The 18,165-nt window shown below is 45.0% G+C and overlaps 1 protein-coding gene across 2 annotated transcripts in view; it reads left to right on the top strand.

The window, feature by feature from the left end:
• znf469 (zinc finger protein 469) overlaps window positions 1-16,400 on the top strand; it is a 241,555-nt gene extending 225,155 nt beyond the window's left edge. For both annotated transcript variants that reach the window (XM_033635176.2, XM_078168009.1), the window contains one exon: window positions 3,154-16,400. In XM_033635176.2, the coding sequence (XP_033491067.2) occupies window positions 3,343-15,282 (11,940 nt within the window). In that variant the 5' untranslated portion in view covers window positions 3,154-3,342 and the 3' untranslated portion in view covers window positions 15,283-16,400. The remainder of the gene's footprint in view (window positions 1-3,153) is intronic.
• Window positions 16,401-18,165: the final 1,765 nt, after the last annotated feature.

Here is an 18,165-nt window from a genome sequence, read left to right as displayed (position 1 = left end):
CTAAAAAACACACACACATATGCACACTCTCACACATATACTCACACAGCCTTAATTGACTTGTAAAACTCCACTAAAACACACTTTTATGGAACAAATTTTAGACCAGTCACACAGGATTTGATATCAACTTGTGCCCAGCTTGCAATTCTGTCACCACCACACTGTCTCTGTACCCAGTCCAAGAGCAATTTATACTTCTCAAGATAAAACTGTATGAGCTGTACCAAAGACGCCACTAAATTGGTGGATTGATATGCGTTAAGTCTGCGTGTGAAGTAATTCTGGCTTGTGTGGAGGACACTGGTGCAGGGAGAGAGTTATTGAGCTGCTCAGGGCTGCAGGGGAAGCGGACAAGGCATTTGTTAGGATATAAATAAACCCTTACTCTTTGTAAATTGACAGCTCAGGCTTTGGTGCTACTTCTGTAAGACCCCTGTGATCCTCATACTGCTCTTTTTGTTGCTGGAGGCATTCATCTTCAGCCCCAAACCCCAACGGTCGGTCTGGGCAAATACAATTGAGGCTATGATGTATGATCGTGACTGTTGACTCTGCAGAGCTGCTGGTGGAGATGCTGGCAGTGGCTTTCACACCAGTTTCTAGCTGCAGACACTCCGGCTTTCAGATTCTGTGGAGCTGTAAAGGGGATGTGATTTTTCACAACCAGGCCTAAACTCAGCCAGGTCTCAGCCTCAAGCCTCCGTCCCAACCTGCTAAATACCTCTGGGAGGTTTACCAGAGGATGGGACAAGGAAACACATGGCTGAGAGTGATCCCTCTGGGTAATAGTGGGGGTCATATCTCACTCTTCCATTTATCAGGTGGTTATCTGGACACACTGGCTTCTAGTCTGTGAATGTAAACAAAGCCCCCAGGAAGCAACGCTATAGGCCATCTTATCTGATTTCTGCATCCCCAGGTCTTGTCCTCCACTTTGACAATGAATAAATCTACCCTTTGGCCCCTAAAGCCTCTGTAGTCCACTTCACTGGAGCTGTGAGCTCTCATTTACACTGTAAAGCAGCCCACACACTATGCAGTTATTAGACTTATACCATTATTAAGACAAAAGGACATGCCCTTAAGGAATTATGTGCCTTTTAATTTTGAACAGGACTGTGTTTCATCATGATTGTAGGAGCTTTGGCCATTTTACCCAGACTCACAAAGAATTAATTTGTATGCTGTCTGTCATAATCGTCCTGATAATCAGCGCTTATGTTATGTCAAGCAATCAAGCAATCTTATCATGACCTCAATGCTGAGATGATCAGATAAGATCTCCACGAAAGGAATCTAGGAGTGTTGCAGAGAAAATAGAAACTGGGGCTTTTTTTTCCCCGCGGAGCTTTCACTATAGAGTTGAGAATTATCACTGCATGTTTTAAAGAGAACGTTGTCAGTTAGCACAGGTGCCATAGTTCATATTCACTACTTAAAAGTGGATGTTTTGTTAACACAGTGCACACATTGTTTGGCTTTGGGGCCTCACACTCTAGGTGTGGTGATAATCCGACAGTCTTCTTGCAAACAAAGAGAATATTTTCTGCAGCTACTTTGCTCCCAAGTCAATGTTATTCAACAACAGAAAAAAAGGAAATATTCGGTTGTAGAATACAGTCAATCTAATACCGTGAGCTAGCTGAAAAAGGAGTAAGCCCCCTGACTGGTAGAGAGGCACTCAGGCATTCAGAATGGAAACATCTGTTGCTGATCTTTGAAAGACCTCGAGCTGACCCAACAACCTCTCCACAGAGATCGATGAGGATTGGTTTTTGGTGGATTTATGTAATGCATCTTTGCAGAGGGAATATATTCTGAAACATATTTGCTTCCCCAGCTTGATATCAGGACATCGAAATGATGCATCATTTATTTTGGATACTACTTTAAGATGGGGAGGTCAGAATCATCGGTGCTTGCATAATGAGCATACATGTGGCTTCCAATGTAAAATGTATGGAGGAAGCAATGCATCCTGCTGTGGGTGTGTTTGACAGTCAGCTGGGTAGTCGGTCACCACTTGATGCAGAGGCCCAGTACAAAGCTCACATGCAGCAGCAGTGGAATGCAGCTGTGCAGTTTTTACTCACTCCTCCTAAGAAGTAAAAGCACCCCTTAAACTGTCAGGAATGTGTCTTGCTCAGGGACACTTTGCTTAAACCCAAATCCTCTGCCTAAATAGTTGCCTCTCCAACCTTTAGGCCACAGCCGACATTGGCTTAGGTAACAGCTTGGGGAAACAGACAAGAAGGTGGGATGGAAGTTTGGTAACCAGGCCTAGAAATTACATTTTGGTGCTACCTCCAAGTTTCATCTGGTCTGACCTCAAACGAAGCAGGAGCAGTGGAGGGCCAAAGTAAACTGGGACCTGAGAAGCCGTGTCTGGGATGCCTGAGGAAAGGCAACAAACGTCAGTGTGCCCGCAGTTCTCACTGTCTAATGGCTGACTGACTAATCCCTGATATTCCTCCATGATCTAAACCTGCAGCCCTCTGTAGCAATAGAACACTGTGGCATTGTGTCCCTGCTCTTAAGGAGTCTGTGATTCATTTACTGGCAGTGCTTTTTTGGATCCGTGTACTGTATTTTTCTCATCCTCAGTACTGTACAGAGCTTCATCCTCTCAAGACCAAACTGGTTTCTTTGTATGATTGTTTATGTAGAGGATTCGGACTGTGATACTTGTGCAGCCATCAGTTCACTGTTGAAAAGCAGAAATCAGCACTCAGATGAAACTGTGTTTACTTGTTTGAAACATCTCATTTGTTGTCAGGAATAAAGAATTTAAGTGTTAGTAGTATCTCCAAGAGTTGGAGTACGAGTTTGGCAGTATATTGAAATTCCCCATTGATTACACTGGCTCTTTGTGCAATGACAGCACCATGGTGAAATGCTGCAATAGTGCCCTCTGCTGGTAGAAACTAGGAATATTACAATTGCACTTAATCTCATACACAGGTTGAAGAATGAATGCTTTCCTATGCTTATTTTAAAGATACATAAATCTTTTATGAATGATTATATCAAACTGTGCTTGCATGTTTGAACAGTATTGTCAAATTTGATTTAGGAAAGCACATGATGTAATTACTTAATTAAGCAATAAAAGCTTGACATCTGATCCTCTCTGTTCTCTTTTCCTTCCAGGCCTGCTTTGCTCTGGTGCCAGATCAGCGGTTCACAATGAGAGTGAAGAGATGAGCCTGCAGCGAGCGGCCCTGTCCCTGCAGTCCCTGCCACTGGACATTTACTAATTCATACCACCCAGAAGACGATGCCCCTGTCTCCCAGATAGCACTTCTGAGGACCAGGCCTTCACAGCACGCATTGTGCACCATGGCAGGAGAGACTCAGCGATTGCATGCTGTCAAAGAGCTGGCCGCTGAGTCCAAACTGCAGGATGAAGGGACAGCGCTGGAACAGCAGAGTGACAAAACCACAAAGGAGTCTTCAGAGCACTTTTCAAGCACAGGCACTGAGGCCAGAGCCAGCGGCAGAGAGGCCAAAGTTGAAAAACTAGAGAAGAGAAGGGACTGTCCTCAGCAGCGTGAGGCTGTCATACGGCCACAGCAGACAGGGAAGATTGACTTCAGGTCACTGCAGAACCGATCAAAATTTGCCACTGACAGAACTTGGTCGAGTGGCAAAGGCAGCCCCCAGTCCCCGAGCGGAAAGGGCCGCAGCCGAGAGAAGGGGAAGCGGTCAGGAAAGACGGAGCGTGGCAACCCACAGCAGCTGTACAGACTTAGCATTACTAATCCACGCTCCAACCCCACCATTGGTATTGCCTACCCACAGCAGAAGGTTGCACCACCCAAGAAGTTGGAGACCAGTCGTGGCCCGGTCTCGGGCAGCTACAGATTCCACGTTCCCAGTATACCAGAGAGAGAGGCCGAACTACAACAAGAAGAGCTCAACTACAGCCGCTGCTTCCAGGAGGCCTCCTCTAACCTTACCTCCCCAAGCTATACCTCACAGGCACTGGGCTCCTCAAGTGGAACGTCATCCCACCCACATCCACCCCTGTCACAGCAGCAGCAGCCTGCCTCCATGGAGAACAACAGCACACAGCCCGGCAGCCAGCTGATCCTGGCTGACTTTCAGCTGAGTGGCTCTAATGTATGGCAGTCTCCTGAAAGGACTTTTAATGGTGCTAACTATGGGGTGTCATCGCAAAAATCCACTGCCCTTACAGAAGCTAATAAGGCAAACTCCTTTGTGCCTGGTCCATTTCAATATGGATATCACTTTCTGGAAGAATCAACCTCTGACTCTTTTCCCTGTGAACAGAACCCCCAATCCCAAGACTTTACAGACTCCTCGCTAGGTTCTGTTCATGTGACCCACAACTCTTTTTCCTTCCCGTCTGGAGAAGGGCAAAACATTGCTCAGAACAGCACTCAGTTCAGTAATGAACAGCAGTCAGATGAGAGGAGCTCTTATTCTCAGCCCCCACAGTTTATTCAAGGGGTAACATCTTCCATACAGTGTCCTAGGAATCTGAGTGAGGACTCAGCCAGTAGTGACAGCTCTGGCTCCAGCTCACAGCAGTCAGAGCAGGGGAAGGCTGCCCTACCTGAGAGCACAGACACTATTGCACAGGCAGACAGTAGGGATGCAGCCATCACCTCGGGGAGTAAGAGAAACTGTCACCCCAAAGACACAGCTGCCAACCAAAGAACACTTATTCAAGGAAGTGTGCACCATACAAGAAATATTTCAGGTCCAGGCTCCCAAATGCACTTTCCCAGCAAAACATTTAACAACCCTCCAGTCAGTAACATTCACACAGGCTCAATGCCTTTTGATAAAAACATCAATAATAAGGTTCTGAATAGGTTACCGCACTCATGGGAGGGGCCTAATAAGACATATTCACCGGCTGATCAAAACACAGTTCAGTACTCTGATATGAATGACAAGTTTCAGTTTCAGAACCAGCCAGCACTTGACCAAAGGCCAAATTCTTCTAAAAATAGCAGAATGCCCTGGCAGCAGATACGGCCAACCCCTGCAATGCCGAACCAAAACAGAATTGAGTTATCTAGGCAAATAAGCAGTCAGAAATTGGCTTACATGGTTTCCCCCACTGACTGGCAGGATGATAGTAAATCACATAAACACGGCTCCCTGAAAAACCCCAGCTCATTTCAGAACAGCAGAACCAGTGATGGGTTTTCAAACCAAAGACAGGAGACTGTAAAACATAGCAGTAACACAGTCTCAACTTTTAAAGTAGAGATGAGCCACACACAGCAAGTATGTGAATCCAAAAATAAGGCAGTATATTTTGGACTCAACCAGTCTCTCCCAGCAGCAGCGCCATCAAGAAACTACAGCTATCCTCCATTACAGGTCCCACCCATGGGACTTATGATGGTGTCACCTTATGAATCTCCTTTGCCCTCACCAGTTCACAACCCTGCATCCAGTAGTACCTGCTCTTCGCTCTCCCCAGCATCCACCAGTCCTGTTAACATCAGTTCAGAGGACGGGCAAATGTCAAAGTCAGCACCCTCTCACCCGTTTTATCACCAGCCCCAAGCCAAAGCACAGTTACCGTCAGATCACCTGAGCTCTCACCCTCACCAGTTTCATTCTGACGCTCCACGAAACCTTCCTTACGCGCCAGACAGAGCCAAAGATGACATGATGAGCTACCTGCAAAACAGCACACATCCAAAGCCTACTATGGATGCAAACAAAGGTTACATGGACAGTTTTGGGGTGGAGCATCACCAGCCACCACCACCGTACTCTGCACACCAGCTGTTAGCCTCCTCATTAGCTGCAGCAAATCTCGACCAGTTAGATGTGCTTCTGACATGCAAGCAGTGCGATCAGAATTTCAACAACCTGGCTTCCTTTCTAGGCCATAAGCAATACTGTGCTCAGCATACGTTTGCACAAAACGACCTCAAAGACATATCAAAGATGGAGGATGGCAGAAAGTTTCACGCAGAACCAGCAAAAGCAGTGTCATCTGGGTCAAATGTTTCAATGTCAAGGTGCCCGTCTGACCTTCACCTCTCTCTGTTGGGCCTCAATAAAAATGGAGAGCTCATATCTGACAGTGAAACTAAAGGAGATAACAAAGACGATCCAATGAAACTCAGCTTGTTCTCTGGTACTGGTAACCTTCCCGTCCCCCTCCCAGAGCTGGAAATGGAGGATGCCAAATTAGACAGCCTTATCACAGAAGCCTTGAATGGGCTGGGCTATCAATCAGACAATGCAGAGATAGACAGTAGCTTTATTGATGCGTTCGCTGATGATGACCTCACCACTGTCAAAGCAACATCAAACAAACAATGCCTAAAAGCTAAAGAATCCCTGGTCTTTGAGAGCAAAAATAAACAAGCAGCAGAGGATGACAGGTCTTTCACACAGGGAAAGTATTTTTATGACTCTGATGTGGAGAACCCTGAGACAGATAAACAGTACACGGAAAGCAAACTTGAGAAAATATCTCCGAATTTGGAACAAGATGAGAAAATTAACATAAAAAAAGAAGTCTCTCATAAAAATTCAAGAATTGCCTCGAGGGAGAAGACGAGGGAACAAGACAACAAAGTGAAAGAGACGAGAAAACTGTGCAAGAGTGAGGATGAAAACACGAGTACGCAGAGGTTTCTCTTATCCAGCAAGTTTTCTGAGCGTTGTGGTGTTAAAAGCTTTCAGGACAGCTCTGCACTTCGAGGGTCAACGCCCTCACAGGCCTCCACCTCTCCAACCTCGAGAACTGCAGTGAAAGAGAGCAAGAGGAAAAGCACTGGAGGGGGCACCTGGAGCAAAGAACTTATTCACAAAATAGTTCAACAGAAAAATAAGCTCCATAAACTCCATGTTAAAGGTACTAAAAACCTCCAGTTCTCCTTAGTGATGGAGAGGCTGACTCCCACTGTACAGAATCCTGCGTTTGGAGAATACGACTATGTCTCGGACTCAGATGATGAGTGTGAGCCCGTTAAGATAGCGAGCCAAGGCCGGCTGAATCAGAGCAGTCGCTGTAAGTACACATACACCAAAGAGTGCAAATGGCGAGCTAGGAGTGAGAGGGACCAGGCGGCGTGGCGACACGAGTCCAAGGAGTGTTTTGAGGTGAAAAAAAGCGAGGAGGTTTCTCTCTCGCCTGAGAAACATGGTTCTCACCAGAGACTCAGGAGGAGGGGTAGCAGGTCATCTACAAGCAGTGAACTCAGCACATCTGTGAGTGTTTCAAGCGATAGTATCAACAGCCCCAAAAGCATTGACCGCACTGACTCCGACTGTGAGAAGAAGACAGACATCAAAAAGAAAGAGTCTCCAGAGCAGAAAACCTATGAAAGGTCCTCCCCGCAGAAGTTATGTAAAGAGTCCAGCACACTAGCACTGACATTCACTAAATCTGTCAAGAAGTACAATACTGACAAAGCTATTCTGTCTGATAACAAAGACAGCCCAGAGGACCCAAAGAAGAATCATGTAAATCCAGAAGTTGCTGATCCAGTGTCATCCTCGCAAAAAGCAAAAGACACAGTCAGAAACTCTGAAAAAGGCAGAGGCTCTCACACAAAATCAAGAGAGAAGCTGGTGTCTCCCAGAAAAGAAGCAGTGAGTTCAGACAGAAACACCCTACAGAGAACAGACAAACTATGCCCCAAAGAAGAACCATCGCAGTGTAGCAGCACAGAAAGCAAGCCACTACAGATTGATTCACACTCTCCCACCATCAACAAAGAAACTGATTTCAATATTGACAACACAAAGGGCAAAAGAAGCGAGGGGCCCCAAGCCACACAGCCGGAGCTATCAGACAGTACCACATTTGAAAAACAGAGTGACGGTGTCTGCGTGGTGAAAGAGGCTATTACTTTAGTCAATGACCTAGATGCACACAAGCCTGCATCTCTTTGCACCTCTTTGATGGATGAGGTGTGCCTATCTCCAACTGAAAGCCAAGGCCCGTTGATACAAAAAGATACGCTCCACCTCATGCCCTACCCCCTTGATCAGGAACAGGGGCTCTTGAAATCCCCACTTTCATTCGACACCTCATCAATGTTCGGGGATCTCGCAGGGTTCGACAGTGGCCTCTACTCGGATATGCCGATTCAGAAAGACGGGTTCCATTCAATAGAGAGCACGGCCGATAAAAAGGAGGAGTTTGTGTCGTCCTTCTCTCCCTTTCTGGAACAAAGAGACTGGAACCTTGTAGTTAGCCCTGTACTACCAGATGAGATCTCTCAGTACAAAGGCAACTCTGAAAAATCAAATGAAAAGAAACCAGATTACAATCACGTCCCTTTGTCTCTGCCAGAAAAAATAATCGACTACAGTGGCAATCTCAACAGCTGCGTGTCAGAGGATGAGCTGGAGATAAAAAGAATAGTGAATGAGCTTGAGAACCAGCTGCAGACAACTAAGTTGGAGAGCCCACCCTTGCTAGCTCAGGATGACCCCAAGCAGCTGAAAATGAGCAAATTTTCACCTTTACGTCTGGGTGATGAGTCCGAGAGTGAAAGCACTGGTCTGGATATAAGGTGCCCTGTGCAAACCATAGATGTACCAGTGACCAGTTTGCCCTCAGAGCCTTTCACCGAACCATGGTCCAGTCCGTTCCAGTTTGAGTTAATAAGTGGACACCACAGTCCACACACTCCGATTCACAGTGAGTCAGGGGCACTTGAACATTTCACTGAAAAAGAGCATGAAGCACCAAATTTGATCACCACAGCCCCACATATTGAGCACGCACAGCTCCATGGTGACCAGAAATCAGTGGAGAGAAATGCTAAAAAAGAGACTGCTGCAGAAACAAAGGAGGAGATTTTAGAACAGAAGAGATATACAGAAAATCTCATGAAAAGCCTGGAGGTGATTTCAGACTCTATATTCAAAAAAGAACCCATTATATCAGAACACAAGGAGCCGAATGTCACCTCTCTCACGAGTCAACAACATCAAGAAATTGAATGTCAGACAACTGATGCAGTTGAGAGAGAAGATCACAGCGAAAAGGAAGCAATTACTGGGAAGGAGAATATATTATCACCTCCAAATATCAATGAGCGGAAGGACGATATTGAATTCATTCTGAATGAGTCACAGTCATCTCTCTCTAACAGCACTGACCCCACAGTCGATGGAAACCAGCCAATTTCATCACAGCCAAGTGAGCCCACAGAAAACAATGATAGTAAAGCTGAGACTAAAGTCACATCAGAGGAGGATATCACCGAGAATAGTAATTTGATCCAGTCCACTCGCTGCTCAAGTGTGGCGACACATGACCTGCATGTAGTTGAGGAGTCCTGTGGGAACAGTAATGCAATAGACGATGTGAATCAGTTATTTAAAAACTGCAGCGACGGTCCAGAGCAGTCGACCACAGACGGCTACGAGGAAGCGGAGGCAGTGAAGGGAATCACTGGTCAATCTGTCAGCCATCCTTTATCACCAGCTCTGCCTGCCGCCAGTCTAGACATGGGCGAGAAAATTCAGGGCGCGATTAAAACAACAGATGAAGAACAGTCCACTGATAACCTTGATAATGCTGGAGACATTAGTTCATCAGGTGCTGATGAATTAAAAGTGGAGTGCTCAGACATTGTAAACAAGGAAATAACTGTTGAAACAGCAGAACGGGATGATTTGATTGGACTGTCTCCATCTAAAAACTGCAGCCCTGTTAAGACTTACAGTTCAACAACTGATCTGTCAGTAGAGATAGTCACCACAGACAAGCCCTGCAGTCCAATACTGGTGGAAACCAATACAGAAAATCATTGCTCACCTTTCCGAGACACCCATTCCACAGAGGGACAAAGTAATCTGTTGATTCTTTCACAGTCTGATGGCATCATTGACAGCGATTCCTGCAAAGTTGCTCCATTTAATGACTCACTAAAACCTGAAGCAAGTCTCGCATTTCAGAAACAAGAAGAGATTTTAAATGTTCAGGACATCAAAGAACACCTCCCTATTGATTTCATGGCGAGCCACCAAAACTCCCCATGCAGAGAGGAGGGGGAAGAAAGTCACTGTCTTTTTCTCCACACTGCCCCACCAACCAGTCCTCTTTTGTCAGCCTCTCATCAAACAGCCATGCAGAAATGGAACATAGAAGAGGATTCACAGAGCAAATGTGGTGATATGTCTGTTAAGCAAGGCTCAGTTCCAAATACACTATCCCCAATAAACAAAGAGGAAAACAGCAATGTCAAAGAGGCTGTAAACACTGAGGAACAACTGAGCACAGCAGCAGAGATAGAGTACTCTTTGATAAGTCCACCTCCACTGGACTTAGGGATCATAGAGTGTAAAATCCCCAGTTCTGAAACCACCATTCCCTCCCCACTTCCAGTGACCAGCACAGCAGAACCACCACAAGCATCCGATGGTCTTGAAAAGAGAGATCCAGTGTATGATTTCAAGCTCAGCCCTCTCAACTATAACAGCATCCCAGACGAACCTCCACAGCTGAATCAATACGACTACATACCAATTTCACCTGCCAGTAAACCTGAGGAGAATCCAGACATCAAGCAGAGTCCCCGAAATGACTGTGGACCATGTGACCTGAGCGTTAACCCTGCACTGATTTTTAACCAAACTGAAACAGACACAGCGGTATCACTGAGCTCAGACCCTTCAGCTAGACTGAATTTATCAGATGAATCACTGGTCCTCCAGCAGGGTTTGAAATTCTCATGTTTTTCATTGGGTCTCCCACCTGAAATCAAAAGCAAAGATTCCTCAACTTGTAATGCAAAGGCAGATTTGGAGGTTTGCCATGACCCAGCTGGACCTGTTGAGAATTTGCATATTCACGCTGACCTGCTGAGAAAGGATGAATCAGAGAATCTAGATTCTCACGAGGCTTCTGCCGAGGACAGTACACTTATCAGAAAAGACATTTCAGATGGTCCGCCCACTCCTAAGCCTCTCGTCATCTGTGAAAATGAACAAATGCCTCTTCCACCAGACCTGTCAGAGAAGCAACCAACAATAGCGACTGGCCAGTGTTCAACAACGCACCAAGTACAGAAAGAAACAACACAAAAAAAGACACAGAACAACGCACAACAGGGGAAAGAGCTCTGTGAGATCTGCCTCATGTGTTTCAGGACCGTGCCTGGGCTAAAGAGACATAAGGCCATGAAACATTTGGTCAGAAGTGAGAAACAAATTGGCCTGCAGAGCACAACGTCAAGCCATCAGGGGACTGTGCTCATTTATGAAGCATCACAAACTACAGAGAAGGAACATAAAAATGATTCACAGACCTGTTACCCAACAAAAATAGACAGGCTGCCTGAGACAAGTAGCGCTCTCATATCTAAAGCAGCAGAGACTGAGTCAGTCCTGGAGGAAATGCCAACTGAGACAAATGTAGTGGCAGTGGGTGAAATAGGCCATCACAATCCTCTGCTGCCAACAAAAGCAAAGAAGAACAGCAAAGCCAGAAAGAACAAAAACAGCGAGGCAAACACGAAACCCGACCCTTTCTCTGATGAGCTTCTGAGTATATTAAAAACTGACATACTCCAAGCTATAACTCCTGATTTCAAAAGCAGTGGACCACAAGAGCTCTGCAAATCTCCAGCAGACCAGGTGAAAACCTCTGAGAGAACTGTTACACGAGCAGAGACATTCCCTCACCCTATTACTTCAAACTCTGGTTCTGACAATGCACCACAGTCTCCAACAAAAGACATAAATGTACTTAATGAAACTGTGGAGCTAAATCAAATCACTGACATGGAAGAAATTAAATGTACAAGCATGACGGAGATGGCAAATGGGGAGGTATATACAGATAATAATGTGGAAAGTGCTCTATCTGTAGACAAGGATATAATCAGAGAATATGATGAGCCCAGAAAGAGTCTGTGCGCTGTGGAAGAGATGTGTGAACAGACAGGATCAGAACAGAGCCTTGCCCAAGAGATTCTCAGAAAAGTGGCAGCCGTCGAGATAAAATGTGAGAAAAACGGTGGCCCCTCAGACACGGCACATCCTCTCTCCTGTTTGAATTGTTCCCCCATCAGTCCTCCCAGCATAAGCCCCGATCTAAAGGCCTTACTTGACGACGACACCACATTCTCGCAGCTGTTCCCCAGGGACGAGGACGCAAAAAGGAAAAAGTGCCCGAGGGTGTACAGCAAAAGAAACAAAAGACAGAAACTATCGCCCGATTCAAATGTGACTCAGGACTGCCCTCCTTCAGAGACCTTCATGCAAAGTAAAGATGTGTACATGAAAAACCAAGCAGAGCAGACGTTCACTGACAGTCAAACTAACCGCTGTGAATACGAGACCATATCTATCGATGATGCCATCATGTTGAATATGTGCCACAACAGCACATTAAAGAGTGATGTCAAGGAGCTGACAGATGTTAAACAAAGCGATCAGCAGGATGTTCATGAGAGTATTAAAGAGACTGGCAACAGCCCCTCGAATCCACTCGAGAGCACTGTTGATAAATCTTCAATTGAATGGAGTGGCTCCAGTGACTTCAGCAGCTTCGATGCAGGCTCAGCGGTGACCTCTGACCCCAGCACATGTAAAACAGCAGAGCCAACCACTCCCTGCCCTGTTCCCCCACCTTCTGCCTCCTTCACCATGGAGCCAAACGCCCCAAAGAGTGCCCAAACCTTCCACAGCATCGACATCCAGAACATCAACACCACATTTCAACTTCCTGAGATTCAGTTCTTTGACCCTAAAAAAGATATCTCAGTGGCTCCTCCCATCGCAGCTGTTGACGTGGAGAACAAAGACGATGAAAAGTCCAAGAAAGTGACGGAGCGACGAGGCAGAAAACGGCAAGTTGGCGGAATAAAGGTCAAAGATAAGCAGTACAAGTGCAAAGTGTGCTTCACTTGGTTCCTCACCCTGGGTGAGCTGAACTTTCACAAACTCTCCCACAACCCCTCTCCACCGCCAACCTGCTACATGTGTGTCCAGCGTAAGTTCAGCTCCAGGGAGCAACTGAGAGACCATCTGAGGGAGAAACATGCAAAGAACAAGACAGGTATCTGGACCTGTGGAATGTGCTTGAAAGAGATATCAGATGTGTGGATGTACAATGAACATTTACGAGAGCATGCCACCCAGTTTGCCCGGAGGGGTCAGACTCAAGGCTCCATGTTAGGCATTCCAGGCTGCTTCATGCAGGAGACAGCCGTTAAGAACTTTATCACCTCAATCATGCAGCACCGCCCCAGCAAAGCCAACAGAGAATCCAGCAAAGCCACTAAAGAGCAAGAAAAAGCTGCTGCCACAGAAAGCACTGTGGGAGAGGGGAAAACCTCAGAGGGGGCAGAGCCAAAAGTTCACAAAACTAAAAGCAGCAGCGGAGCAGGTGGGAAGCAGAGCACATTAACGCCACTCGAGGTCCTCCACAAAACAGAGACACCTAAGAGTGTGGAGATGCATCCCAACTGCAAAGACCCCTCAAGAGACTGCCACCACTGTGGGAAACAATTCCCCAAACCGTTCAAACTGCAGAGACACTTAGTGGTTCACAATCTGGAAAAGATTTTCCTGTGTCACAAATGCCCCGTCTCTTATCAGGAGGCCCAGGAGCTTAAAGGTCATCTGAAGAGAGCGCACGAGGAGGTGGATGAGCTGGATTCCAAACACACCACACTCTACACCTGCGAGCTCTGTGCTGATGTCATGCATGTGATTAAAAAATCCTTCATCTGCAGCACCTGCAACTACACCTTCTCCAAGAAGGAGCAGTTTGATCGTCACATGGAAAAGCACCTGTCAGGGGGGAACAAAATTTTCAAATTCCGAGGTGTTCTCAGACCTGTCAAAGCATCTGCGTCCAAAGAAGATGAATGTGACTCGCCTGCCAGTAAGAAGAGAAGAATTCTCTCTGACAGTCTGCAAGAAAATAGCTCAGACAGCGGCATTGCCAGTGTGAGCTCGCTGCACTTAAATCAAAACTCTGACTCTTCAAAACCCTCTGTGTCCACAGCGGACGACTCCACACAGACCATCGCGAATGAATATCACAGTGACACAAACGATACAAATGTGAAGACTGAGGACATCGCTGAGGACTACTCTGAACTACTTGTAGAGCTGGAGAAATGTATTCATATGGACTCTTCAGAGTCTGCTTCACCCAAGAAAGAGGAAATTGACCCAACCACCTCACTTCTTCTTGATAAAGAGGGTAATGGAAAATCAATTACTGAACCGCATGACGTGAAAGAGGAGAATGAGTCAGTCTGCATTAGAGCAGAGACGACCTCATGGTCAGCGACTAAAGAGAGTAGTAATGCGGGGGATGAGACTGTTAAGGCCGAGGAAGGCTCTGCTGAAGGTGGCACAGCTGAGACTGAAAAAGAAACCGATTCACTTCCACCTAAAGAAGACGCTTTTATCAGCTTAGGAGAAAATCAAATAATCTCAAAGACTCCTGAGTCAAAGCAAGAATTAGCTGCTGATGTGACAGACCAGCAGAGAGATGATGAGCAGTGGCATCACACGTCCAAAGCTTCCAATAACGACAGCAAACGGCTGACTTTATCTCAAGGTGCTGAGCAGGAAGGTAGCAGTCAGATGAAAGACAAAGTTTCCCCGGCCAAAACAACTGAGAACACTAAAAACGGCACTACAGCTGGCAGCACAAAGGCAACAGAGTCCACACCGGTCCTCCACTCCAAGGTTTCCCTCAACGCTTCAGCCTCGAATGAGGACAAAGAATCCATGAGACCACAGAAGAAGAGGAAAGACATGAAATCCCCCCACAGCCTGCAAAGGGTTTCCTCTCCGGCCACACAAGAGAACTTTGGTGTCGACTCTCGAGCCAAAAAGAAATTCCGCCCCAGCAAGTGTGCAAACCCCTCTCTGCAAAGAAAGTCAGACGGACCCAATGACTACCCCGTGCTGTCCTCGGTGCGGGACGACGTCGTTAGCAACAAAATCGTTTCCAAGTGCAAGACTTCAAACTTGGGTTTGCAGTCAAAGAGAAACTTGCTGGATAACTGTACACAAAAGAAAGCTGAGATTGTGACTCCTCTTAACGGGGATTACAAAGCCAAAAAGGGACCTCTGGGGCGGCCTTTGCATCCCCCGATCTCTAAAGTGTCCTCAGTTCCCATGAACAATTCTTTGAATAAATCTAGGCCAAAGATGGGGGTTAGGTCGATGGAGAGTCATTCCTACAGGACAGCAGAGTCCCAGAACCACCTCCTAAGCCAGCTGTTTGGCCAAAAACTCACTAGCTTTAAGATTCCTTTAAGGAAGGACACATCAGAATCTATTAACTGAGTGGGGCGTGAGGGATCTGTGAATAAGAGACTGTAAATTTCACAGTTATAAAAAATGTTTAAGACAATTCATTATGGTGAATGAGATTGCACAGCTCTTTTCTGTGAAATGCTATCTTTAAATACTTACGTAGTCACTTTATGTCTTCTTTGTACATGTGTTTTTATTACACAAATGTGAGGACGAATGGCAGATATGAATTTTGGGTCAAAAATGAATATGCTAGTTGGGGAAATTCATTGAACTTTTTTTCTGCTCTTTTTCCTTTGTTGGATATTATCTGTTTCAGAGATTATATTTCATTTACCTTAAAGGAAAGAAAAAAAGAATACTTGAAAATACAGTAAAATATTTTCGTCTAAGAAATGCACGTTCATATTGCATTTGATCTTATCAGTTTTAAGTCTTCCTGCAAAAGGACCAAATGACATCATAACTGACCTGGACTGTTGTCTGTGCACCTTTTCGTACATGCTTCCAACATATTCATTTTGTATTATTTTTTAACTTTACTGTACTGCATTGACATTCATCATATTAGCCTTTTGTATAAACATTACCTGGTGCTACATTGTGTTTTTATTGTAATGTGAATGCCAATGTCCTCGGAAGGGAACATGAGATCTGTAGCAGTTAACAGTACATTCATCCGACTGTTTTTACTGGTTCTCTGTAGTTTATTAAGGATACTGTGTAAACCATCCAAGTACTTCATATGTAGAACACAAAATTAGGAAAGCTTCCATTGTATAAACTCAGGTGCATACAAGGACATCACAGTCCCAAGACCTGTATTCGGAGTTCTTCCCATGCACTGATAATACCACACACAAATCACAAACTCAATCATCTGTGTCTGTAACTCCAACTGTTTAATTATGAATAGTATTTACTACTACAACAAAGGTGCTTTATCTTGTTTATACTGTATGTATCTTATATTGTATAATATTGTAGGTAGATTGTTGTTTTGGTGTAATGCTTCATGTCAAAGTTTTATTTTAATAATGTGCAAAAGAGTGAGAAGAAAGGGAAATGCAGTGCCTCTTGCAAGTTGTAAAGTGGTTCACTAAGTGCCTCTTTTATAGTTGGTTATTAAAGATCTGTATTGGTCTCTCCTTGCTCTTTTCTTCCTTTGTTCATGACATGTTTTGCAAATGTTCCAACTTCCATCCCCGCGGACTGCAGCTGTCACCACATGCATCAAACACTGCAAGCGGTGGAAGCTGCTTGTGCCTGGAGGCAAAAACAGGTGCACACACAACAAAGTCTGACTTCATTTTTTTTGTCTTCAGATCAGCACTTCAGTGAGCTCACTCATCATCTGAGAGACGAGCGTAAATGTGTCTTTACTACGGGGGAAACACTCAACAGAGGACAGTCACATTTATCCACCCGTATGTTAGTCTCCAGGAGCTGTTGTCGGACAGGCGGCGAGGAGCTCTCGCTTCTGTTGTGCTTCTGTCGTGTCGCTCTCTCACCACGTGTAAAATGGCTTCTATTCCTACGCGAACATTTTTCATCATCACATAGGAATAAAAAGCCATAGTACACAGTGGCATACATGTAGAACACCCGGGGAGCGGCAATATTCTCACACCATCCACTGAGTTATGATGGAACCTGAGAAAAAGGGCTGTGAGAAAAGAGGGGAGGATGATAGATTGGGGATAGAAGTAGAAAGAGGGAAGAAAGAAGAGGTGATTTTACTTGTTAATGACTGAAACTAAAGCATTCAGCTATTGTAAATAAAATAGAAAGTTTGCAATTTATCTCAGAGGTTAACTGGAGATCTGAACTAAAGGATGAGTCACACTAAACACCAGCAGACTCTATCAACACGCTTTAACACATTGGCCTGTGTTGACATGGACATTTTTCTTCTGCTAATGTGTCTAAATTTGCCCCCAAAAAAGCCTCATAATGCATTTGGACGGCTCATAGCAACAGTATGTCCATGCCACAAGGTCATAAACACACTCACATTTTTCATTCAAGTATAAAAGGTGTGAACATATCTGTGTTTTCTGTAAACATAATCCATGTGTTGATTCTGACACCATCTTGAGAGACCATGGCAGACATTCAGAGGAAGTGTGGAGAAAACACAACCGCAGTGTTGTTGTTGAAATAACTTCTCTAATTAATTTAGTGGGAACGCTGGTTTGGCAGCACCCACAGAGACCATATTTTTGGACTCGCTGATGACAACAGAAGATAGCATAACTGTCAGCAAATTACGCACCCGAATCCCTTCCTGCTTCTCTACTCTCGCTCCACTCAGCGCATCAAAGTTTCTCCATCAGGACTGAATTCAAATTCATGACAGCACGCTGGCAGATGTGTTACATCTTGACCTTTGCTACAGTACATTAAAAGCCACGAACGGCATGTTAAAGATGTAAATTCACCTTCAGTTTCCTTGAAGCAGATGAGGAGCTGTCATGGAGGTGTTTTGCCAAGCTAATAGCTCTCCATCTCTCCATCTCCAGCGTGTTTACAGAAATCACCTTGGTGTTCAGAGCATTTTATATTATTTCATATAAATTGGATAAAGCACTTAGAGGCATTTTAACAGATACTTTATTCAGGCATCTGTTTATCATTTTAGATGAGGGCAGAAATATTGTTTAATGATCTACTGAGCCATATTCATGATTTAAACATCTTTTACAAGCCTTAATATTACCCAGATGGCTGAGAGGCTACCACAACTAGTAGTCACGGCATTGGTAGTTGGCATACACTGCCAGTCAAAAGGTTTTTCAGCACCCTTTACTTTCAAAGTATATCAAAGCATTTCATATATATGTGTATTTGCATTTGCATTTAACATTAGCAGAGTTTAGTTGCTTTTTTCTGCAATATATTTACAGTATAAGC

The sequence above is a fragment of the Epinephelus lanceolatus genome, chromosome 5, assembly GCF_041903045.1.
Source record: "Epinephelus lanceolatus isolate andai-2023 chromosome 5, ASM4190304v1, whole genome shotgun sequence".
NCBI classification, from domain to species: Eukaryota; Metazoa; Chordata; class Actinopteri; order Perciformes; family Serranidae; genus Epinephelus; species Epinephelus lanceolatus.
The sequence above is the reverse complement of the archived record's forward strand: the minus strand, read 5'-3'. Positions and strand labels throughout refer to the sequence as shown.